Source organism: Sphaeramia orbicularis, chromosome 12 (assembly GCF_902148855.1).
Source record: "Sphaeramia orbicularis chromosome 12, fSphaOr1.1, whole genome shotgun sequence".
In the NCBI taxonomy this organism is placed as follows: Eukaryota; Metazoa; Chordata; class Actinopteri; order Kurtiformes; family Apogonidae; genus Sphaeramia; species Sphaeramia orbicularis.
The window spans coordinates 22,303,606-22,329,098 of NC_043968.1; the positions used below are offsets into that span (position 1 = coordinate 22,303,606).

The 25,493-nt window shown below is 39.0% G+C and overlaps 1 protein-coding gene across 2 annotated transcripts in view; it reads right to left on the bottom strand.

Moving 5' to 3' along the window:
• Window positions 1–359: 359 nt before the first annotated feature.
• chst11 (carbohydrate (chondroitin 4) sulfotransferase 11) overlaps window positions 360–25,493 on the bottom strand; it is a 96,360-nt gene continuing 71,226 nt past the window's right edge. For both annotated transcript variants that reach the window (XM_030150513.1, XM_030150511.1), the window contains exons 3-4: window positions 7,225–7,454; window positions 360–7,081 (exon numbers count right to left, since the gene is read on the bottom strand). In XM_030150513.1, coding sequence (XP_030006373.1) covers window positions 6,457–7,081; window positions 7,225–7,454 — 855 coding nt within the window. In that variant the 3' untranslated portion in view covers window positions 360–6,456. The remainder of the gene's footprint in view (window positions 7,082–7,224; window positions 7,455–25,493) is intronic.

Consider the following 25,493-nt stretch of genomic DNA (forward strand, 5'->3'; position numbering starts at 1 on the left):
ATTATATTATCCAGTTGCACCACCTGACCTACAGTATGTCATATGAATCATATACCCGCATACACACATTTTAAACTGATATCACACATGAAAACACAGTTTTAATGCCCTCACATGCCTGGTCAGTTAGATATGGGGAGGCTGAATCGTCTAAATATTAGCTATTTAGATGTTCTCCCTGGGGAGCCATAGATGGATTATGTCTGTGGTGAGACTGCAATGATAACAGAGATGTAATGCAAAACCTTCAGATGAGACAGTATTTGAGTTTTATTTATTTGTAAGGTGTGCTTTAAGTGCTGCGTGGACTTGTCTGAGAGAGAAATCATGACACCCACATACGAAAAAAAGCAAAAGTCTGAGGCGAGTTTCAGTGTTATTTTATTGTGAAACCGTCAAACAGGATGAACTTTCAGGTCGCAGTAAGATCGACACTCAGTGTACAGTACACAGTCAATTATTCATGGTTTTCACTGAGTACCTCTGAAAATGAACTGAGTAAAACAGAACAGTGAGACAACATCTCAGGAGGAAAAGAGAGATACGGAGAGTTTAGGTGAGTTGCCATGGTGATAGAAAGGAAGAAGTATGGGTAGTTGTCTGAGAATAAATAAATAAATAAGTGGCGCCTGTTTGCGTGATAGTCTCGCCTTCCTTGGAGACATGTTCCTCTAAGGCAGAGCGGCTACAGCACAGTGTCCACACACACACTTAAGCACCCATGATACACCACATGAGGCACTCCGATACACACAACGGCAAAGAATGCTAATGATGCAGTACAAGTTTAGTAACAGACACGGCTGATTTAGGACTCATTCGTCAAATGGTCACGCACACACATACACACCTTATTGTACAGGTTACAGCGTCCATGACATCTGGCAGCAGATCAAAGGCCATGTGACCTCTGCATGCTGAAGGAGGACATGCAAGCTGTCAGGGCAACACAGAGACATAAGAAACCTGGCAGGCCAGCTGAGGCCATGAACTCAACTAATGCGGGGGAATTTTATTCACAAAATAACCTCAGATCTGTTTGATATTCCTGTTCGGTTCAACTTCGGTTTGTAATCTGACACAAAGAGGAGGAAAAGTTAGACAAGAAGGAAACAAAACAGGTGTTTATCAGGTGAAATACAAAAAAAACAAACAATTAAATAATTACCCATTGTGATGTAAACAGATCAATTACTAATTCTAATTAGACCACTTTCAGTTTTACCTCTGATTACACAGATAAATGGATAAAGTCCTTTCCTGCGTTGACAAATTACTTCCAAATCCAAATCCAATCACATCCAAAGGCCAGAAAAGAGACGCTGAGTAAGACGGGTACAATTTTCACTAAAACATGCACCTGTTTCCATATATTGAAATGACAGTTTTAGCTGTATCTACATTTGTATATGAACATGAGCTGAGATCCCAACCAGGAGCTCCACTCTGCTCTGTATGTGTCTCTTCAGTCACATGGGCCTTTGTAAGGTTCCTACTGTGTGATATTGGAGGGTGTGGATGTATTACGCTTGCATGCTTCTAAAAATCAGAGGCATTTGTAGCATGAGAAAAGAGTAAAAGTGTGAAAAGTGTGAAAAGACCACATGTACATCCTTCCTGTTATCTTTCTGATGTTTTTTTTCGCTGCTTTACTGCACGTAACGATAAATATTCTTCCTCCTCGGTTAAATCTAATTAAGTTAGAGAAAGTTTGGACCCTTGATAACACCTTCAATTTGTGCTGAATAATCGTCTGGCAAATTCACCCATTGTCCCAACTGTATAATCCCACACAGTTGACTCAAAATGAATATGTCAAAGCTCTATTGATGTTAAATTAGAGCAGCAGAATGTGTGAAACAATGAGTGAGAGGCACCACCATCTGTTCTGTTAGAAGGGAATGTAGTGAGGGTTTGACACTGTAAACTAATTCTTCTAGCAGAAATAATAGTCACTGTTAGCTGAATGAAGATTGTATGTGTGAGTTACAGTGTAGTAGGAGGCCCATGTGACCCTGACCTAAGAACAGAGAAGGTGCTCTAATGATGTTCAGTGGCTCTGTGTTGCTGTGAATGGAAGGCACGGAGAAACAAAAGTGCCGCTCGATGATGATACGTGTATGTGTTTGTTAGGCAACAAAAGTAATTATTAAATACAATCCACACATGACAGCTCAAAAACGACAGCATAAAGAATGACATCACGTCTGCGCTGTAACAAAACATCTGCTTTGAGAGCGATATGTCAAAATTAAACATCAGCCAGTAAACAGCCAAGGACAGACAGAGGTGAGTAAACTTTTCCAGGCTTTGTCCCTCTATGCTGATGATGTGAGATTCTATATAAATAACATGTTACATAAATAATCTGAGTAAAAGACACAAATGGATGACATTGGAAGGAAAAACCTGATAGGAGTGATCACCTCCAATTCCTCCATCCATAGGGAACTGAATGGGTTTATGAGAATGGTAATGATGTGAATCATGTCTTATAGCCTTCTATGGGATCAGTAAAACACCAAATGAGGGAATATCTTTTATTGGAGTGGTGTTCATCACTCCAGTACATTTCACAGATTTATAGAACATGATCAAGGAATAATGGAGCTAGTCCGGAGGCTCATGATTCCTTTAATCTGTCACCCATCTTTATGTTCATATTTTGTATTTCTGGAGCCAAATAAATAGAATTATGATCCTTTGTCATCTATACGTGTCTTGCAGACTGATCTACTTTTATGTTTACTGGTCAAATTTGGACCCACAGTTAGCAGCCTGTTAGCTTAGCTTAGCATTACTCTTGATCACACAGCATGCAAACGTGATAAACTGATCTAATTGGGAAACTTCAGAAGTGCCGGGCCAGATGTTTCCCCATATTCATGTCTTTATGCTAATCTGTGCTAACTGCTGTTGACTGAAGCAGAGGGATATAAATACACTATGAGAGCTCTCTAACAAATAGAGTATATTCCCATGATGTTGAATATTTCTTTAATCAGTAGCATGTGATAATTACCTCCAATGCTTCACTGTCGATACAAAATGTGTGAATGTGTCCATAAATAAAATAACCATAAAAACATAAGCATCCACTTATCCTTGAGAAAAAAAATGTGACGATGTAATTTCAGCAAAACGGAAAAAATATACTTCAGTCTAATAACAGACGTCGTTGAAAACATCATAAATATACTTGTTGGCTTGACTTGATTATAAACACTCCCACGGTACGAGAAAGCTAGGCAGTGAGCAGGCATATATTTTTCAGACTCAGGATTTTAAGAATAGAGACAAAAGTGCTTTAAATGTGGTCGTTTGTTTTTATCGGAGGCAGAAAGTCAGCTGGGGCCTCTTGGAGTTCTCTGGGTCCCACTGGGTATTTTTTCGCAGCTCTGTTTGTTTAAGCGTGCTGCCCTTTTCCTGCAGGGACGGTAGGGATCATTGACACTGACTCGCTGCTGTTTTTATATACACGAGGCCACTTTTGGAACGAGGTGGGAGTGGAGAAAATGGAGCGAGGAGAAGACAGGCCTCTGTAATAGCTTGTTTGCAGGCTAAGAGGTCCTTTGTGTATCGTTCGTCTTCCATTCTGGGGCTAAATGAGCAGTTTAAGCCGAGGCTCAGCCAGTGTGTTAAAGTGGAGAGGTGCTGCCCGCTATGCCTCTGCTTACTGCTGAGTAAGAGACTGCGTGGCATCAGCATCAGCAGGAGTGCAAATGTGCAACCTTAGTGTGAGTGTTTGTGTGTATTTTGGGGTGGTTGACCCAGGAGGAGGCCGAGCTGAGAATACAGCCATTGTTTCTGCAGGAGGATGATGGTTGGGACCACTGGCCAGACCAGTAGCTTGTACTCCTTTATTAGAGCCAGATGTCTGTGTGGGGATAAAAAAAAAAGAAGGAAAATAAGGCTGTTCTCTCATTATAACTCTCCCACATACACACAGACATGTACACGAGCACATACGTGAACAGTAGTAATACTTCAAAAACAGAGGGAGTTGGCAGCTAAAACATCCACGACAATGGATCCTCAAGGAAATATCTATTCACAATTCCTATTTCTTTTTCTCTTCACCTCTTTTAACAGTTATGAGGATATGGTGACCAACTTCAGTTTTACAAACATGAGATCCTCACTGGACTTAAATGTACAAAGCAGTTGGCCTGAAACTGCAGGGTGTACTGACAAATAAACAATAAACTATCACATTTTTGAAGAAAAAGAGAGGTCATCCAATACAACATTGACTTTTGTACATTTTCTGTATTGGAAAACTGTATTTGTGCACGGCAATATAGTCACACTAGGTTCATGTGAAAGAAAGATAGATTTGGTAAAAACTGAAGCAACAGAGCCTATAATATCCTGATTTTCAAACTCAGGTTGAGTCCATAAACACCAAACTCACCATATCCCATAATCCTGCAGCACATTCAGATCTTTCTAAACACCCTCCTTGCTGGGAAACACCAAACTTTCAGACTGCATCTCCTTGTTTATGCACAGGCTTTTTTAACAGAGTTAACAGAGTAGTCTCCATGCTGCATGTGCAGGAGGGAGTGGGCATTAGAAAACAATTATTACTGATTCAACCTAGTGCATCAAAGAGAGGCAGCTTTATCAAAATGTGCTTTAAAAAAACTAGACAGATTTAGAATTTACAAGTATGTGTAAAAAAGAAAGCAAGATGACTTTTTTTCAGTTTAAATGTTCTGCGACCCCCCCCTCATCCTCCTGTATAATGCTTACACAACAGCCTGTAATCCAATTCACAGCGTGATGGAGAGAGCAGTTATTAACCTTGACATTGCTTAGCATCTCTTTAACATTAATCACATTACAGTAATAGATACAGCCTGTGATTCTGTGATGGATGTGGGCAGTAGATTGTTGATATGTACCCTGAGAGTAGCCGTCTACTCTCATGCTTAGCTGAGGACAGAGAATCTTCGGACGAATTTGCTTAATGGTGGTAATGTATACTGAACACTGACTGTGGCTCTCTCAGCCACTTTGGCACCAAAATGTCTCACATCAGGAAAAATAACCCATAAATCTGTACAAATCTCAGACACAAAAGGACAAAGCCATGAAGTGTACAATACGCCCTTCAGAATGGAAATCTGTGATGCACTTGTAATGTATCGGAGGCAAGTTCTGAAGAAAGTAATGGATGAAATGACAAACAAAACAGTTCAACTTTAACATTTCCTAAGTTGTTCACCAGCCCAGAAAAACAAAACATTAAATGTTTCTCTCTTATTTTAATTAATAAAGCAAATTAAATAATCTTTAGTTATTGCTGCTCGCAGCAATGCTTTATAAGACAATAAAAACAAAAATAAGTATGAAGACAAAAGGATAATATTAATTTACTGAAAAACACGTTTGGTTTGTCAGAGCAGGAGTTTTGTGACTGTGGCTCCTGAGTCTTTAGCAGGCATGATGGGGTATGGCATTGCAGAAAGTTCAAATTCAGTGCCTTTAACCCCTACCCACCACACAGACGGTCTCTTTCCTTTCACATGAATCGCTCTTGGTGCGCCCATTCCTGTGACAGCATCCTGTGCATTTGTGACCATTCGATAGGGCCCAAAGTGTTAAGGATGCTTGGTGTTGCAGGCGATGATGGATTTAATAATTCTGTACTTCACTGCTGTAGTAGGAGTCTCCAGTTTCGAAGGGTCCTCAGGGTGAAACACAAAAGGCCCCTTCTGCCATCACTGATTAAACACAGTGACAGAACTTTGTTAATTTGAGTTGTTCGCTGAAGTCCGTGCCATCGTGCTTTTTGACCAAAGTCATCCTTTAGGCAGCAGTAAACCAGCTTCCCTCCGAAATATATGAATTTAATGAGGGCAGGGGTGATGGCCACTGACAAACACACTGCACTGACAGTGCAATGGAGGACATGAGATGTGTTTTACAATTTGACGGAGTTTCTCTATTGATCACAGGGAGGGGGAGATAAGCTTTGCTCCCACAATGCATTGGGGTCAGGGCGCGTGCGAGGCCGCTGTTTGCTTTGCAGAATCTGAAGCAACCTAATTTGTCAGCAGTTTGTTTAAACATGTAGGGAACATCATCAGAAGAATCCCTCTTAAGTCCTTCCTCTGAGGATAAATTCCCCCTTTAAAACACCTTGAAGACCTGCTTCACCCACACATTTAGTCTTTGCATGCGTTTGGTCTGTTTAGCCCACATTCTCATTCAATCAGTGCTCTGAGAGTCACGCAGATTTAATTGGACACCATCCCTCTTAAGCTCAGACAAGCACGCAACATCTTTTTCTCTTCAGCATCTGTTTTTATGTCTAATTAAGACCCCACACTTACAAGGTATGACACAGTTTTAAATCAAGTTTGCTTCAAAATAATTCTGCCCTTCAATCATTTTGTTCAGTCTTATTTAACAAGGCAGCCTTTCCCAAAGTCCCAGCTCTGCGCTCCATTAGTCCAGCCGCAGGTAGCTGGGTGTGGAGTAGTTGAACATGAGGAAGTCCAACTTGTAAAGCTGGTAGAGTTGGAGCTGCTGCTGAGTGCTGATATTGCTGAAGAACTGGGCTGTCATGGCATCTGTGGTACGAGTGGATTTGGCGTAGCTTGGGAAGCGCAGGGTGTTGCCAACGCCTACCAAGCGCAATATGTAATTGGCGTCCTCCTCCAGTGTTTCATATTTGCCCACCAAGTCATAGTGAATGTGACATGGATGGCAAAGCTGGTAGACGGTCTGCCAGTGCTCGTTGAGCGGGCCATCACGTTGGGTAGCGGGATCCACCAGGTACTCAGCAAACTCCTTGAATTTGACATCTGCGCCGTTGAGCAGGGCATCCTGTGTAGCGTTCTTGCGGTAGCGTCGTACGATGCGGGTGCCAAAGCGCTTGTGGAAGGAGGAGTTGTACTTGAGGGTGAACTTGTTGCGGTATGCAGAGACCAGCCTCTCAAACGGTTCACGAACGAAGAGGAACTTGAGGTAGTTCTTGAGGCGGTGGTTAATCTCAGGGATGCTATATTGGTTCAGTGTCTTCAGGTTAGAAGGAACATGGGCTTCATTGGAAGGGATTTCCATTGGGTCACTGTGGAAGAAGGGCAAGAAAACCATTAGGAATAACACAGAATAAGCAAGGATTTAACACATTTAAAAGATATTAAATCTGTGCAGTCAGAAGTACTATCAATCCGAAGAGTTTCGAATGCTCTTGTTATATCTCAAACCCACCTGTATTTCCCCCGGCCTGTGAGCACCATCATAACTCGTTTCCAGTTGGTGCAGGCCACTTTGGGGACGTAACAGTAGATGAGCTCGTGATCTTCATCCACCACAAGGTGTTTGAGGTCTCCTGGGGTCAGAACTCTGCGCTTACGGCTGGACGCACTGTAGACTCGACACGCATCCATTACTTGATCCCTCCTGGCCTCGTGGAGGACGGCGGCTCCAGAAAACTCAGGCTGGTCAGGAAAGAACAGAGAGAAAGAGGAAGACTTTGAAATGTAAATCAGATTCAGGAAGTAGTCAATTGGATCCAAAGATTTTCCAGATGTTGAGGTCATAAGCGTCTTTCTTAATTGTTTCCTCTCTAACTTTTTGTTTACACCTTTTCCGACTGTTTGCATTACTGGATAAAGTCCTTGGCAGTGTTAAGAAACTGTTGCTGTGCAATAATACACGCTAAAACAAGTGACATAGAACCAAGGCTTAAAGAAAGAGAGGAGTGATGAAGAGAGCGATAGACAGGCAGACATGCAGCAGGAAAGAGTGTTATTAATCTCAGGCTTTATTATCACACTCATCTCTTTATTGACTTTATCTTTTTCCCCTATCTGAGCCGCTCCACAGACTATGATAGAGATTAGTCCATGGGTATGGGGGGAAAATAATGATATTGCAGGATATTACAGATATTGAGTGTTCAATATGCGCAGATCCAGTCAGCAATCATTCATCAGAGGCATATTTCATATCCACCGTGACACTGTGATGAAGTGGACCATGGCGGGAGGGGAGGGCGGAGGCTGGGGAGGAATGAAAAGAGTGTGAAGTAAAGTAGCCAGAGGGGCTCTGCATCTGAAGAGCAAGAATGTTTTCTTATGCCTCTTGATTATTTTTCCTCTGGGCCTGAGTTCCCCTCCAGGCAGTGCCCCGGTTTCCTCGAGGAATCTAAATTGATTGTACTGTGGCCTGCATCTTTACTACACCAGCCACTTACAACAAGTGTGGCCTTTCAGTGCTTTTCATTCCTCGACTGTGGCTGAAAGTGCTGAAATAACCTCAAATCAGGGACCACCATCGTGCACTAAATGTGAAGACAGCTTGAGTAAAGATGTCTGTGTGTATTTTACTTTGAAGTCACTCTTCAACCCTGTCTCCAAGTGGGCTATTCATCATGTGCATGGCTCGCTACAAGTGCACTGAGGAAAATCCATCTTTCACACCTTGTTATCTCATGACAGCCAACAAAAGCAGTTCTATGACAAGTTTTACACCTGAACATAACTTTTCAAGAAGGGAATTACCCTTTTCGAACATATGACCTGAAAATGAATGTCAATTTCATGGTGCATTATTATCTCCTCTATTAGTGGATACTCATGATCATAGGCTTATGATTTCTGTATTTAATTTGTTTAAAAATCAATCCGGCAAGGACATAGAATCGTACTTGTGATATCATATATCCTGAAAATGTTATTTAGAAATATGAGAGCACTGATAATATTGGTTAAATTCAAAAGAAGATAAGATGATAAAAAAGCATATTTGGCTTTGAGTACAGAGCAATAAATTATAATACCCTGATACTGCAACATGTACAGATGCTTACTCAGCCAATATTGATCCAAATTCAAGAGTAAATAAGGACAAACTGGATTTATCCAATATGATCTTTGACACGGTAGTCACCTACAGAGCCCATCTGGGACTCATTTTTTACTTTCAGTAAGTTCCCACAAAATACCTCTGCAAACATATAGACCATATTCCCAAATTATGTAAACCTGTCGACAAAAATACCAATTTTGCTGCCATAAGAAATTATTATGGACACATTGTAAATTTTGATCCCACACATCATATATCACTCCTTTAAGACAGAACGTACGATTGTGAATGCACATGTATTTTGTTAGAGGGGTAAAAAATATAGGATGGCTTCTTTTCATCATAATGAGAGCATTTTGCTGACACTTAAAAGCCGATTTTCTTTTTCTGGGCCTTCCTTTGATCTTGTGAATGAAATAAAATGAATAACCTAAATATATCTGAACTCAACGTATTGATTTTATAACATGCAACATTAATCTTCTACCTACATAATAACCAGAGGGTCTCATAGTCAAAAGAAGAGAAGAAGACAATGTACAGCTAACATATCAAAGGACTAGGAAGATCAAGAAAAAAGCTTAATGTCACATTTTCTGAACAGACAGTGTCTGAATGTAGCATAGTTGGCACAATACAGTGCTCCTCAAAGACAACAAATGTACTCTTGATCTTATACTGCTTATGCCTTTTGTCATTGGGGGAAATTTAGTTTTTAAACAAGAATGTTGACCAAAACATCCATAATTTCTTGGAATAATTTCATGCATCCTGCAATCTTCATCATGTTACCCGTATTAAAACCAGATAGTAATCCTTCTGTTTGCCTTCTTAAACCTTGTTTAATTCAAACATTCCTTTAAAGCATGTTGAAGGATGCACAAGTCGACAAGGCGTGATAGATTATGAGCTCAGGATAGACTTCACTCTGCACCCTCCCACTCCCCTCTTTCTGTGTTCTCCACTCCTCCCCATTCAGAAACATCAAAGCTCACTAAAGCATAACTGCACTGAGCAAGTAGCAGCTCTTTGTTGATGGAAATCACTCCTTTTTTACCACTCAAAGACATCACACTATGAGTCACACAAATGTCGCATCAAGCATGCGGCCTTCTATCCCAGAGGACAAACGGCATAATTAACTTGGGAAAAGAGACAAGGGGGAGAATCTTGTCATCTCCTGCTCTGCCTCTCTTTCCCCCTCCTTATCTTTCTACTTTCCACAGGATTACTTTCTGCCATTTTATCTCATCTTCAAGCAGCTCAGTTGAGTCTGTTGTGTCGTGTCGATGAAAGCGTGAAGATGAGAAGGATAGAAGAGGAAGAGGAGATGAACGAGGCGATATGTCGATACATTGTGAGAGGAAGCTATGATGGAGGTCAATGACCTCTGGCCATGTCAAGCTGTTCCCATGGGAGAGTAAGAACCATTACGAGCTTATTTGCGTGTGCATTATCACCATAATCCTCTGTGGACATGAACCACTGGGTCAGCGTAGAATAAGAGCTCACAAAAGTCATAAAATCACAGCTATAAAAGTAGTTAGCAGCTTCACATGATATGGTCAATTTAGTCTGATCTTTTCTGATTGGTAGAAGTCCCATAGGGGCTTCAAACCTTTGGCTCAGCACTTTTTCTACTCAGCTGCTCTGTATGATGAAGTGTTAGCAGCATCCTGATACTGTACACTAATTTAGATGTGAATGTGTGAGTTTTTGCACCCACCCACAAACATGTCCATCAAAAGTGGGACGGGATTCAAAGGGGAGACAAGTCTCAGAAAACCCTTATGTACAAAATTCAATCTAATCTGCCTATAAAAGTCATTATCTGTGTTGTGCAAACAGAAAATCTTTACTGTCTTGCTTTCAGTTGCCAGGAAAAGTTGAAGACGAGAGCGATTTTGCAATGTTGTTCTTTTCTTGTCTTCTCCCATTTGTTGTTGAGACGTGTGTAAAAATGATGAGAGGAAAGCATGGAGGGTGTTCACTTCATCATGACGGTTGCATTATTCTCTCTGAAAACTGTTCAGAGTTTGAAATATGATCACAGAATCAGTGTGGAGCAGATTTGTCTGGACACAATGTATAGCAATAACGAATAGCCTCCTTCTGATGTGCTGATGGTAGCAAAGAACAACAGACACAGGCAAAAAGAGCTAAAGAAAGGAGGAAGGACACATGGAATAGCATCAGTACCATCACAGACTGGCCCCTCAACAACAAGCAAAGTGGGTAAAATATATTGTCAACCATATGGACCTCCATACGTGATATCCAGGATACTTCTTCGCACATTCTTTACTCAAGTAGAAGTACAGATGCTTGCTGAAAAAATACTTGAGAAAACTCAAGTAAAAGTACAAATGTTTCAGAGTGATTTTAGATTTTCCTTTCTCCCCACTTCCATAATTTCACTCAACAAGCAGCTGAAGTTTTACCTAGGGCTGGGCTATATGCAAAAAAAAATCATATCACAATAATTTTTTTCATATCAGACAATATCGATGTATCACGGTATAAACCAAATCACTATTTTTGTCAAGCTTAAATTTTACGTTACTCATAAGTTAGTTGTGAAGACATCAGAAGGTTATTTTTGATTGAAATATGATTTATTTTCTGTCAGAGATTGAACATGACAGATGTGTTGAAGAACATTCTACAACTGTTTCAGATAAATAAAACAGGTACATATATTTACAACTAATGTAAAAGTCGGACCAGCAGGAAAAAGCTTTCAAGTTTTAAAAGTGAACACAAATGCCGCGTTTCCACTACACGGAACTGGCTCGACTCGGCTTGACTCGACTCGGATACTAGGTACTATTCCTGGAGACCATTTCCATTACAGGATACTACCAACAGTACCTGGACGTCATAGTGATGCGGCGCGTTACTTCCGACTCATCTGCTCAGAGAGTTGCTGATAAACTCGCTCATTGCGTGTTGTTTCGTCAAGCTAATGCTGAATTTTTACATTGGCCACCAAAGACTGAACCTCCTCGATCGACCATGGTGTAGTTTTACAGGCTGTCATCGTGTGGATTAACCTACTGCTATATTTACTGTCAACTTCTGCATCTGTTTTTTGTAAAATGGCGGGTCACAGAGACAACTCTCAGACCCATCAGTGGTCTGCAGTGTTTACACGTCATGTTTGAGTATCTGTTCCCCAGTCTTGGATCCTCGGCGGAGGTGATACCAAAAAACTAGTGCCGGGTACCAGATTCCAGGTCCTTTTTTGTAATGGAAACGCGGCAAAACAAAACAGACCATCTTCACCAAACAATACCGGGGTATATACATAGGGGTTCTGTAACTGCCATAAATGCTGTAAACCAGGGGCGTCAAACTCATTTTAGTTCCGGGGCCATATTCAGCTAAATTTGATCTGCAGTGGGCCGAACCAGTAAAGTAATAACATAATAATATAGAAATAATGACAATTCCAAATTTTTGTCTTTGTTTTAGTGTGAAAAAACATTAAATTATGAAAATACTTACTATTATAAACTATCCAAAAAAAAAGAAAAAAAAGAAAAAAAGGAAATTTAAATTAAAAAACGTAAGAAAATTTAGTGCAATTTTGACAATATTTTTCCTCAACTTCTCATTTCTACATGTGCATTATGGATCAGATCTACAAAGACACTAAACACTGAGGAACAGGCAGAAAAATTGTTAAAATTGTGCTTAATTTTCTTTAGACATTTCAGGTTGTTCATATTTGTTCAGGTTATTCACATTTTAGTGTTACAGGATAGTTTGCAAATGTAAATATTTTCATAATTTAATGTTATTTTTTTGCACTAAAACAAAGAAAACATATTTAAGGTGTTAATTCTAGATTTTTTTTGCTTAACTCAAGATTTTTTTACTTAATTGAAGATTTTTTTTTTTGCTTAATTCAACCTTTTTTTTTTCTTAATTGAAGATTTTTTTTGCTTAAGTCAAGATTTTTTAAAACTTAATTCAAGCTTTTTTTTTGGCTTAATTCAAGATTTTAAATTTCCTTAATTAAAGATGTTTTTTTTTTTTTTTTGCTTAATTCAAGATTTTTTTTACCTAATTGAAGACTTTTTTTTGGCTTAATTGAATATTTTTTGTTTTGGCTTAATTCAAGATTTTTTTCTTAATTCAAGCTAAATTTTTTTTGCTTAATTCAATTCAAGACTGTGGAATTTTCGCACTTGGCAAAAACATTCCAGGGGCCGAACTGGACCCTTTGGCGGGCCATATTTGACACCCCTGCTGTAAACCGAAAATGAAACTTAACACACTTTGAACGTCTGACTCCTGACTTCTATGCCTCACCCTACTTTTCATCACTTTGAGTTCTCGGTCAAATTTTCTCCTGAGGGAACAGTCATTACCTCCCGCTCCAGCCCAAACATTAGCCTGTGTGCTGCGGCTGCTCTTACGCCTGTGCTGTGTGCATCAACCTAACTTGCTGTGGCTCAAGTGCGATTGGTTTGGTGCAGCACTTCTTAATTATGATTGGCTGTTCTTATGTCTGTCAAAACATGGATGAAATTGTATCGAGCATGTCTCATATTTCTATCGAGTAAAAGTTATTTTGCGATATATATGTCGTTATCGTTTTATCACCCAGCCCTAGTTTTAGGTAATGCATTTCTAGTCTGGTGTTCAGTATCCTTATGTATTCTTTTATACTCCTTGTCTTCATGTTTCTTTTATGTTCTGTATGTATATTTATGTGTTTTTCATCTGTGTTTACTACATGCTGACCTTGGGATCAGACTGCAGCTGTTTCATAATTTCTTAATCTAAAAAGTGCAAGATCTGAAATCTACACCAAGAGTAAAAATAAAAGGTGTTATTACATTTATACCGTTTCATCTAATTAAAAAGACGTCACATTTCTCTGCAGTAAAGTCTATCACTCTTGTCTGTTTTGTTATATTACATTACATCTGTCAAATATACACAGTTCTAAACACCTAGTGGTCATCTTTTCAGTGGGTTTTGCCACATCAACAGGTTGAAAGCTGTCCTTATTTTGTGAAGATACAGTAAATAAAATAAAATACCCAAGTAAAGAACAGACACAGGAAAAAAAATCAATTTAAGATGCTTTTATACTCCACAGTGATGCTACAACCGAGAATTTACAGAGAACTACATGGGGAAAAATTTTTAATGAGAGCAAGTATCTGCAGTACAGTCATATCATAGAAAAAAATCTCTAGTCTTTTGGATTCAGCTTCTATCAAAGAATCCCCCTTTGATAAATGTGGGAGTATGTTAATCGGATGTGTTCACGACGTGTTCATACCATCTTTCTTTGAGTCATTCATGCCATTTGTACATGTAAAATCCTTGACCTCCTTTTTCTTTCCTCTTCCATGGATGCCCTTTACAAATGTATTCTTTCTCAGATAGTAGTCTCCTCACTCAGGGTGTATTGTGAAACCTGGATGAGCCTTGAATATTACAAAACATCTCATTTGGAGTGATAAATCAGAGAGCTGTCTAATTCTGGATACAGGGAACGGAGTGACACCAAAGTATGAAGATGGTTGAATGTCTGTATGTTTTAAACATTCTGTGTTCATTACCTGAGCGCCCACTCTACTAAATGATCTATTGAGCCTTGAGTGTCATTTATTTGAGTCCTACATTCATTTTCTTCCATTTTATAATCCTTGTGATACTGTTGATGCAATTTTATTGATGATGCTGAAAAGACAGTATGAAGTATAGCAAGGTAAATACTGTACAATAGAGTCGCTTAAAGTGTCTATAAAAAATATTCACCCCTTTCAATGTTTTTCCCCTTTTACTGCTTTCATAAACTGAATCATGGTCAACATAATTTGGCTTTTTTGACAAGACATGGTAAAAAGTAGCAGAAGTAACATAAATAACAAAAAATAAATTGCGTAAATCAGTTATTGCATGAATATTCACTTGATTGAAAGTGACTGACCTAATTAAACAGATATCCTGCCAAATGATAATCTTATGAATAGGGAAGTGGACATCACCTGAGTACAGTGAATGTGTCTCAATAGGTTGTTGTGCAAAGATACTTGTGTCTGGAAGGTCCAGTAACTGGTTATGCACTATCTATGGCCACAATTAAAAGACAAAAGAACCCTGGGACTCTGATGAAACCTAAATGGAGCTGTTTGGTCATCAGACTAGAGGCTATGTTGGAGGACACCAAACACTTCAAACACATCAGCCCCAAGGTGATGCTGGAGCATGATGGGGCTAGCATCACACTGTGTGGATGCGTCTGAGCTGCAGACCCTGGAAGGCTTCTAAAAGTAGAAGTTAAAATGAATGCAGCAAGAGAGGGAAATCCTGGAGGACAAACTGGTCCAGTCTGCAGGACTATAACTTGGGAGAAGATTTATTTTCCAGCAAGACAATGACTGGAAGCATAGTTTGAGAACTACACAGAAAAGGTTTCAAGACAACAAGGTGAATGTTCTGGAGTGGACTAGTGAAAGCCCAGGCCTCAATCACATGGAGAATTTGAGGTTGGACTTGAAAAAAGCTGTTCACATCCAATCCCCATGCAACCTGACAGAGCTTGAGAAGTTTTATGAAGAAGAAATAGAAGTAAAACTACAGCAAGTCTGACTGAGACCTGAAACACAGACTCAGCCAGAGGTTCATCTACTAATTCAGTGGTTCCCAACCTTTTTTGGCTCATGACCCCATTTTAACATCAAAAACTTGCAACACCAGACATTCAAAACAGAGGTTTTTTTTTTTTTTTTTGCTAAAATTAATTTGGTTTTGATCATGTAATAGTTTGCTATTTTATGTTGCAAATAAATATTAATTTTAGACAACATTTAGTCTATATAATGTACATTATTATGGATGGAGACAGAAAAGTCAGGTGTAGATTACTGCACAAAGTGAGAATTTTATTTTCCTTGGTCAGGATATGTACAGTCAGTCCAGTTTGGATTTACAAGGCTGACAATTAATACTGAACAAACAAGAACTCAAACTATGAATTATGAAAGAGCTGCAGCATCTGAAACCGACCACAATGAACATTTGACAGATAAACAGAACCACAGTGCTCCAGTTTCAGCTTCACAGTTTGTCATGTCTTTTATGGATTGTGATTGTCTCTCTCATGTCATTGTGTTTTTGTTTTTTTTTTATTAGTAAGTTTTTATTTTTATCAATTACTAGAAATTTCAGACGACCGCATTTGAATTCCAGGTGACCCCACATGGGGTCCCGACCCCAAGGTTGAAAAACACTGGAGTTAAAGGGGGTGAATATTGTTCCAATCACTTATTTTACATTATGTGATTTAACTTAATTGACTTTGGGCAAATTTGTTGTCACGTTGACATTGAAGAGTTCTTTTTTTTTTTTTTTTTTTTTTAAGGTTTTTTTGGTATTGATCATAATTCAGTTTCAGAAAGAAATAAAAGGGGAAAACATGCAAGGATAGTGAATAGTTGTATAGATACTGTAGTAGAACTCTGAAGGTAGATAATGTAACCTAAAGCAATGTTGGTAGAATATATTTAACAAGGTAACTCAGGATAATATAGTGTTCTTCGATTTTTGCAAAAGGTTTTCTCTTAATAATTTATTGTTTGGTATTTATTGGAACACAATGTTGAGATGAGAACACATTATGGTTTGCAGCCCATGCTGTCAGAGTTGGCTTTTCTCCTCTGGGCAGATTGTGGCTATCTACAGTCAGAGTTGGACGACTGCTGGCCCCATTATCTGTATCGGCACCACAGTTGTCAGATATGGAGGATGACTGAGAATAATTTGGTAGTACAGCTATTACTGCCCCCCCCCCCTTTTTTTTTTAGAGACATAGCCAGAAACAACTTTTTAAAAAAAATCTCTTTCAACAATTAATAGTGCCGTCCTGTTTATTTTCTACAAGGCTTCTTTCTCAAGTATTTACACTCTTCTGGCAGTGGTAGACATAAAAGTGGCTGGAAACAGGGGGAAGAGAAATTACTGTCTGGGAAAATTGGTGAATTTATACCCCCGATGTTCCAAAGTGAGAAAGGTGAAAGTAAAGTGCTGCAGCAGACTTTTATCACTTTTATCACTTTAGTTCGATGCCATTAATATTGGAGTGGTGCTTTTTTCTCTCATTTCACCTCCTTAAATCCTCATCTCCCTACAAGGCCTGCCTCTTGTTTGTGTTCCAGCTAGTCTCTCTGTTTGCTAGCTGTGAAGTTAACTAAACAAAGATTAGCAGGATTCATCAAGGCACCTCTCTTTCTCATAGACATACACTGCGTACTGAAGGCAGTCTGTCTCTGGCCCTCTCTACTTACAGACTGGCATTCACAGAGCAGGCATGAATAAAGCTGCCAGTGTCCCACAACTGTACCAAACACACACCCCATGTTCATCTGCGTAATGCTTTTTGCCTCACCTGAGTCTGTAAAAAGCAACAAGGCGAGGCCCTTCTCTATTGCGCCTCTATTAAACCTCGACAATGCTGACACTTTATGAGGAGGACTCATCCTTTCCACTGAGCCCTGCGGCACCTTCACTTTCCATACTGTCACTTATGAGGAATTATACCAGCAGAGGGAGACGGGCCCTGCTGACCACCTGCATCCACTGCAACAGAGGAAGAGACCTGAGGAAATGTTACTTTACTTTTTGTTTACCCAGGGAAACAGTCCAGAACACATGCTCGTTTTTTGTTTTTTTTTGAAAACCATGTTTCATATTTATGCAGGTGCTGCAAAAACATCCACAGTTGTCCAGAGAAGATCTCACCTGGAATGGTAGGGTAGGTAGATACAAATCGTATCATATACGTGCAAATCGTTGGATAGTATGAAAAAGTATTAAATGTTACTGAATAAAAATTAAAAGAATTTCAAGCAAACATTTCGGCAGCTGATATATAGGTAAATGAATATGAGAAGGTGAAAGAACGGGCAAAAACCATGGCACAACTGCAACTTCAGTCACAAGCAAGCTTTTCTACCCTCTATGTACCCCCAGAATGTTTTTCAAAAGATGCAAGGAAAAAAGTTTTAAAGCGGTGAATCTACTGATTCATGATTTCTGTGCTCATGCCTGTTATGTAAGGGCACTACAGGGAGCCAGTGAATGGGCACTGTGTATATGCCAGGGGCCAAAAGCACCCGGCTCCCCTGCTAGGGTCAATACAGCCAAACAAACAGACACATGCATAATGAGATGTTTCAATTTTGGCTTTTAGAGATTTAATCATATGCTAACCTTATGAAAATGTCACTTCTAACAAACATCAGATATAAGCTATTGAGTGTGACTGAGCAAGAATATGAGGGGACTGTAGATATTTTACCCAGCGTCGATCAGGGATGGTTATCTACAAACACTGCTGTCAAGCCTGGAGACCTCACCTTGCCTGAAGCAGCTGTTAAGAGACCGTCATAAGAATTTCACCGGCTGAGGCTTTAATAGACACTTTTAGTGCTTTGTGAGGGTCTAACCGAGGAATATAACTCAAGGAGGAAAAATGGTCAGAACTAAAGTATTAAAAATACACCTGCTAAAATACTGCCAGTCAACAGCCCAGGCCTGGCCTTTACTTTGGTAACAAAGAGGGGACATGGGTTTTAAAGCAGCACTCGAGTGAATTACAGCCTCTCCAGTAAATGCCCATGGCTCTTAAACGTCACACCTTCAGTCTCTAACAAAGGCTTTCTGTGATAAATTTGTAGTTGCTGTGACGACATCATCTGGGTTATCACTTTACAAAATGTCCTCAGAGCCACAGAGGCACTTCACATAAGCTCATGACGAGTAAACTGATCTTAATGTGTAAAACTGGTGGAGTGAACCTCTTGAAATGATTACTTATATTGAAAAGTAGCCCATTCAAGGACATTAATGGTATATTGCTGTTTGAGGTTAAGTGGTAGGTGCCAGCTCAGAAAAACAACCTATGGTTTCCATAGGTTTGATTGTGAAATTAAAGCCTTAGTCTTTTGGAGATAAATGAAGAAGAGAGAGAGGAACATGGAGTTGGAAAATATTATTTATGTAACTCTGGTCTGCAATTTTTAAATAAAAGCAAATGACAAAAGCACTAGTTTATTAATTTTTCACGGTATATGATAAAGTGTTACTACTGTGCAAAAGTCCTACGCCAACATTATGTTTGATGGTTTAGTAAAGTTCTAATGACCAGACGTGTATTTCTCAGTCTCTGTATTAAGATAAAATCTGGATATATGTGAAGTATATACAGCATGTAAAACAAAAGTGTCAGGTAAAAAACAGCTTCTATAAACTAGAGTGATCGTGTTTAGTGTGACCTCCCTTTGCACTTAACATGTCTTTAATCCTTTTGTTTAGACAATATGAGATTTATTGCATTAATGTTGTGATGTTTTATACCAGGTTTCATTCAACACATGTCAGATGTTTCTAACTGTTTGAGGTGCTTCTTGTCATGGGGTCAGGGGTCAAAATAAATAGAAATTTTTACCTTTAGAACCCATTTAATTCAGTTTTTTGTGTGTCCTTTAAAGGAGTGATATTTTGCTTTTTTTAAAAAAAAAAAAAAAATGGAATTTAGCATTTTAAAACATTTCCCTGTGGTCTACATAAACTATAAATGCTATGCTTGGGTCTGAATTCGTCATTAATTCAACTCCACAGGTCCATCTTCAACCCTATTTCTGAGTAATGACACCAGAAAGGTTGTTTTGAGCGCTGGCCCTTTAAATGCACATGAGCCACTTCAGGCCCCGCCCCCTCCAGGTGGTTGGCTGTGCTGCTCTGTCCCGTTCAAACAACAACTGAACATTTTAGGTAATCTGCTCGAAGTTTGGACATATTTTCAGTATGGACTACAACTGCTGCTGCTGACAAACAATTATGGTGTACCCCGAGAAATATTCTTCAGAAGTCTTGACCTTATATGTCCAAATGTCATGACGTAACTAGATATAGATGTAAGAAATTGAGAGGGAATTAAAACAGGTTGTAGAAATCCTCTCGATTTTTGCCCAAAGGAATCTAAAGATAGCTTTGTAGCATGTGGAGGGTTCAAATTCAAACTTTTGAACTATTAGTGTCCAAATACACAAATAAATGAACCAAAGACTAATAAAAGTGGGTTTAGCAAAATATGACCCCTTTAAGGCTGTGCACAAATTTTCCTGTATTTTCTTGTTGTTTGAAGAACAGAGAATGAGAAATAAATATTTTGATCATTTCATCCCTGCAAAAACAACAAAGCTAAAGGTAGACTAAGAGTTTTGCACCTAACTGTAATTACATAGGCTTATGTACATTTATATAATAGATATATAAATCTTACACTGGAAGGAATGTGAAAAATGAATGTATTTTAATGTGCAGACAGTTAAAATAGGACTGGGAGCTCAGAGACAGCCCTTTTGAGGAAACCCATTCTCTCATTGCTTCACAGAATATTATACTCTGACCTACTACTGTATCCTGAAAAGTACAGCCAACTGTCACTTCTGACCAGTGAAATTAATAAGGGGTGTGATATTCATTCTTGCAGGATTCCTTTGTCAGCTTTTTGGGGTTTGACTTACAACAGTAATAGACATTATACAGTTTAAATGATCCTGAAGAGGACATACAGGGACAAATTAGGAATAAAAATGCAAACACCTTCATGCTTTACCCACTTTCTGATACTGCTATGTCCCTGAATGAACCACAGATGAGAAGTCTGAAAACTTTTCCACTTATAACCACATGATGTAACAAAATGCAACTCCTATAAAAGCTACAATGAATAGTGTTAGCATGTATCTTCAAGTTCATGGCTGATGCTGAAAGATGCACACACGGAACACATATGAACATCTTAACTCTGAAAAAGGAAAGGTGAGTAACCTCTGCAGACTTCAGGTTACATCTGAAGGATAACTGACACCTGGGTAAGTCTGACTCTTGCTGTCCCACGGCAACTTTAAACCTGTCACCTGAGCTCCAGGACTCACCAGCTTCCCAAGGGAAAGTGAGCTCACCTGTGTCTCTATGGTAAAATGTGGGAAAAACATTTGTACTGCTCCACGCTGGATTCAGACATTAAGTTCCTTCATTACGTTGGACTGTTGACAGCAGGGAAAGAATGCATTATGCACATTATTATTGGGAATGCACACAGCACAGCAGACATATTTGTTTACTATTCCTACATGTGTTAAAAATGGCTTGTGTATATTCATGCCTAAACTGAGAGGCGGTGTGTGTGTATGTACGTTTGCACACACTGGTGCTTGTGTAAAATGTGTATATGTGTCATTATATCTCAAAGAGAAAAGCGAGGGTATAATTATAGCAGCACAGCAGCACAGACAAGATAATGACAAACTGCACTGACTTTCCCTCAGAGCCATCAAAGTTTCTCTCTCCTCTCATGAGCACTTTAGCCTTTTTCTCATTGCATGGCATATTTCAGCCCTCAGGGAGGAGAAATCAGCAGAGAGAAAAGACACAGTAAAGGGAGAAGAAGGAAACGGTGAGATGAAGAGTTCTTTTATCGCTCATTTTCTCCTAATCTCAGTTTTTTAAGGCTGCATCAATTCAGTCATTGATGCCCACAAACTGCAGCAAAGAGCATTTGGACTGTTTTTCTTTGCTCAGTTTTATTCTGTCTCAGCCAACTCTGTGTTACCAAATGTTATGTTCGGCAAATGTGGTGTTTTTGATGCACTTGCACAGGAAGTGTTATGTTTTTGTCTATGGACACACAGAAGCAGCAATTAAATAAAGAGGTCTGATTTTTTTTTTTTTTTTTTAATTAGGTTATGATGCTTCTGTTATGACTTAAAGTGTATCTCTGGCATTAAACAGCTACAACTGCAGTGTTTTTGGTGCAAATAGAGACTATTAAAAGACCACAGAGACATGGCAAACTTAGGGAAGTGGGAGGAAGTCTTCTCTTTGTCTTATTTACTTTACTTTCTACATCTTCTGCTTCCTGCAACCTTTGCTATATATATATATATATATATATATATATATATATATATATATATATATATATATATATATATATATATATATTTCAGTGAATCAATAAATGTAAGCAAAGCTACTGCACAGTGATGCAATTCTGTTTAGGATAAGACAAAAGAAGTAGATGTTACCAATTAATCATCCCCATAGAAAGCATCACAGAACTAACATTTGGAGGGTCTTTATGGCTTGGATCAATATGAATCTCAGAGTTAAGTCACCAGTACAAAAGATTAACAAAAAATCATTTATCCAGTAAATAAGTACAAGCCAGTAGCTTTCAAACACCAGTGTAGAAGTTAAATACAATTTCAAGGAGTGATTCCGTTTTATATGTTGCTAATGGAGCATGGAGTTTCTTATTTGGAGGAAGGTTAAAACACAAACTATGGCTTAAATTGCTATAAATTTGTGTCTGAATTTTCAGCATGTTTATTGTTAACATCAATTCACACTTACATGGGTGCTTTCCTATGGGAACTGCGGTCAAGGATCATGGGTAATGTAGTATTTTGACCTGTCTTATCTAAAGTGATGAGTAATCTTTCCATCTGGTGTTGTGTTGGTGGCATCAACAGGTGAAATCTGCAGCTGAGGAGTCCTTGTGTTGAGCGTAAACCGAGCTTTACAGAGATGAAGATAAGAGCGCTACCTGCAGAAACCTTAACCCCATCAACAGAAAATCGAAGAACAAAGGTGCCAATTAAGTGCAGCCCAAACAGTTTCACTTAAGACTGTTATCGGTTATCACAACAAAAAATGAGCCAGAGGTTGGGTGAGGATTCTAGCAGAGGCCCAGCATTCCTGTCTAATGTTGAGGGTTGTTGTGGCGGCAAATTGCACTGGGATGAAGCCATCGGCAGAGTGAGAGTAATTATGCCACAACACCTTTTATACTGATGGAGAGATTATCCACATTTTTCAGTATTTTTTCAACATTTCACAACTTAAACTTCTTAATGACTTAGAGGGATGCTAAAGCTTAATCATTCTCTCATTCGTTCTCTGACTTCACACAAAATAATACATTTTTAACAGGGTGGACATAAATTCCAGAGAAAAATTAATTTCATTCAACTTGGGTACTTTTCAGCAAAACAAATGCGACACAAGTCGAGCCACCACTACACACTGGCGCGATGTACAGTTTATTGTATTGCATCCCATAATGTGATTTGTTCCTGATCTCAAGAAAGCAAGTGTTTTATGTCATGATCCCTTTGATCATAATGAGTCTAAAATATTGCATTTATCCATGTTCTCTGTGGCCTTCTTTCTCTTCTCTTTGCACGGTTTATCTTCTCACAGAGCAAAACAGAGGCTCGTCTTCTCTTAATCCCTTTGTCTCTCTCTCCTTTTCACCTCCTTTCTTCAGCCCTGCTCATATGCAGCCTCCAGAGATAGAGACAAAAAGAGTAAAGCCTCCTCCTCTAAATCCCTTTGTCTTTAAACCGAGAATGACTTACCGAGCTTCCCACATGTACACACACTGACACACACACACACACACACACACTCGTCTTAAACCCACAGCATGGCAGCGATCTGGTCTGATGGTTTTTACAGCAGAGCAACATTGGCTTCTTTACTGTGGGTGAAAGGTGTGACGTTCCTCTCAGGTCTACGCCAATCTCTGCTGCTGTGCTGCTGTATAATCTGAACGACAGCGCCAGTTCTTTGACAAAATAGGCACACACTCGACTAAACTGGAGGGATTTTGAGGTTAAGACTGTATCTAAAGCTGGTGTAACAATTCAGGTATTATCTAGTGGCACAGACTGTCTCCTTCCCTGAGGCATTAAAATTACCCGTCTCAGCAACATCATTAACATTCCACGAACTTTTATGTCAAAAAATTAGCAATTAAGATACTGTTTTTTTTTTTTTTTTTTTTTTTTTTTTATTGCTCTTGGCACCATACACTGGATCCTCTGCCTGTACTTTCTAAACATCAAGATCATCAAGTCTGGAGAACTTCTTCACTTTCAACATTCGCAGTTAAGATGTTTTGGGCAACCGGACAAATCCCTGTGAGACTATAGGCCCTGTGGCAGACCTAAAACACACTGGGGAAATTAAATCTCACACCATTTGGTTTCAGAACGCCTTGGGATCCCTCGGAAGGAGCTGGAGGGGAAATCAGAGAACCTAAATACGGTATCTTGGACATGCTGCCACTGCAATTTGAACTCAGAAAAACACAGGAAATGGGAGGATAGACCGCAGAAAACAAGAATGATTGTAGTTTTCTTCATCATTCACAGGTCCTAATGCACTGTATACTTTGTAATTCTGATAGATTAAGGAATGTATGTTGGATAATGTCTTCTATTTTTTTCCATAGATATTGTCAATCTGGATATTGGACATATTGTTCAGAATGCTTGAATTATTGTGCCTGATGCTTGACATATTGTATTAAGTGAAGTATGTACATGCTTGCATTGTACAGAAATAAATAAATGACACGGCCTTGAAACTGCAGGGCAGATGTAAACAAGTGGTGCCAGGCACAACAAACCCCACCCCTCACACATATTGTAGCTTATTTTGGCATCGATCCAGCTGATGTCATCATGTGTATGTGTGTGCTGATGTCAGCAGATCAATTGCCTCTATATATGTGCAAAGTTTGAAGTAAATTGAAATAAAATTTATGTTTTTATAGACATTTGAAAATGGGAGAAAATAAAAGCATTTGAAAATTCCTAAAAGATTTAAACTTTGACCTACTTTTCCCAAAATATAATGACATCTATCCTGCATTACTGTCAATTTATAACCCAATTTGGTATGAATTCACCCAATAGTTTTGCTGCTACAGACATTTGAAATTTCACCCATTATAAGTAAATGGGGAAAAAAAGATGTTCAAAATTCATAGAAAATTTGAACTTTGACCTAGTGTTCCCAAAATGTAATGAGATTTATTCTGGGTCACTGGCAATCTATAAACCAAATTTGGTATGAATTCAACAGTTTTGCTGCTAGAGTGTTAACAAACAAACAAATAAACATACAAACCGAACCAAAAACAATACCCCTTGCCTCCCCTTCAGGGGGCAGGGTAAAAGGCTTTAGCTTCTTCCTGCTCCTTTTCAGCCAGCATATATAGAAAAGTTTATCGATATAAAATTTCAGGTGCTGTTGGCAATTAGACTGTTAAAAGTAAACTAACCTCAAAAGTATCCTGCAGATGGTTCACATTAAAAAATCACTGTCTGCGGTGATGATTAATCCTGTTTTCCTTCATAATGTGATCTCACTACTACTCTAACTCAGATGAGCAGGTCGTTAACCTGGTATCATTTTAAATCCCTGTTTCTCTGTTTTGTCTCTTTCACAAGGCACTGTCTGGGACAAGAAAAACAACAAACATTGTGGTAAAAACTACCCAGGATAAACCTCTATCATTATATGCGGCAACAGGACATTGCATGAGAAAGCAGCTGTAATACTAAGCTGACAGCAGAGATATGTCTTCAAAATGGATAGATATGACCACATGATCAAAAGAATTAAAGTAAATGTTACATGGGTGGTTGTGGTACAGGATTTAGAGCTGGTCGCATCCAAACTGGACTCTTGGGGGTTCAGTTTCTGGCTCCTTGTGTCAATAAATGTCCTCAGGTAAGACATAGAACCCTGAGTTGTTCCCAGTGGCTGTTTCCACTGGTGTT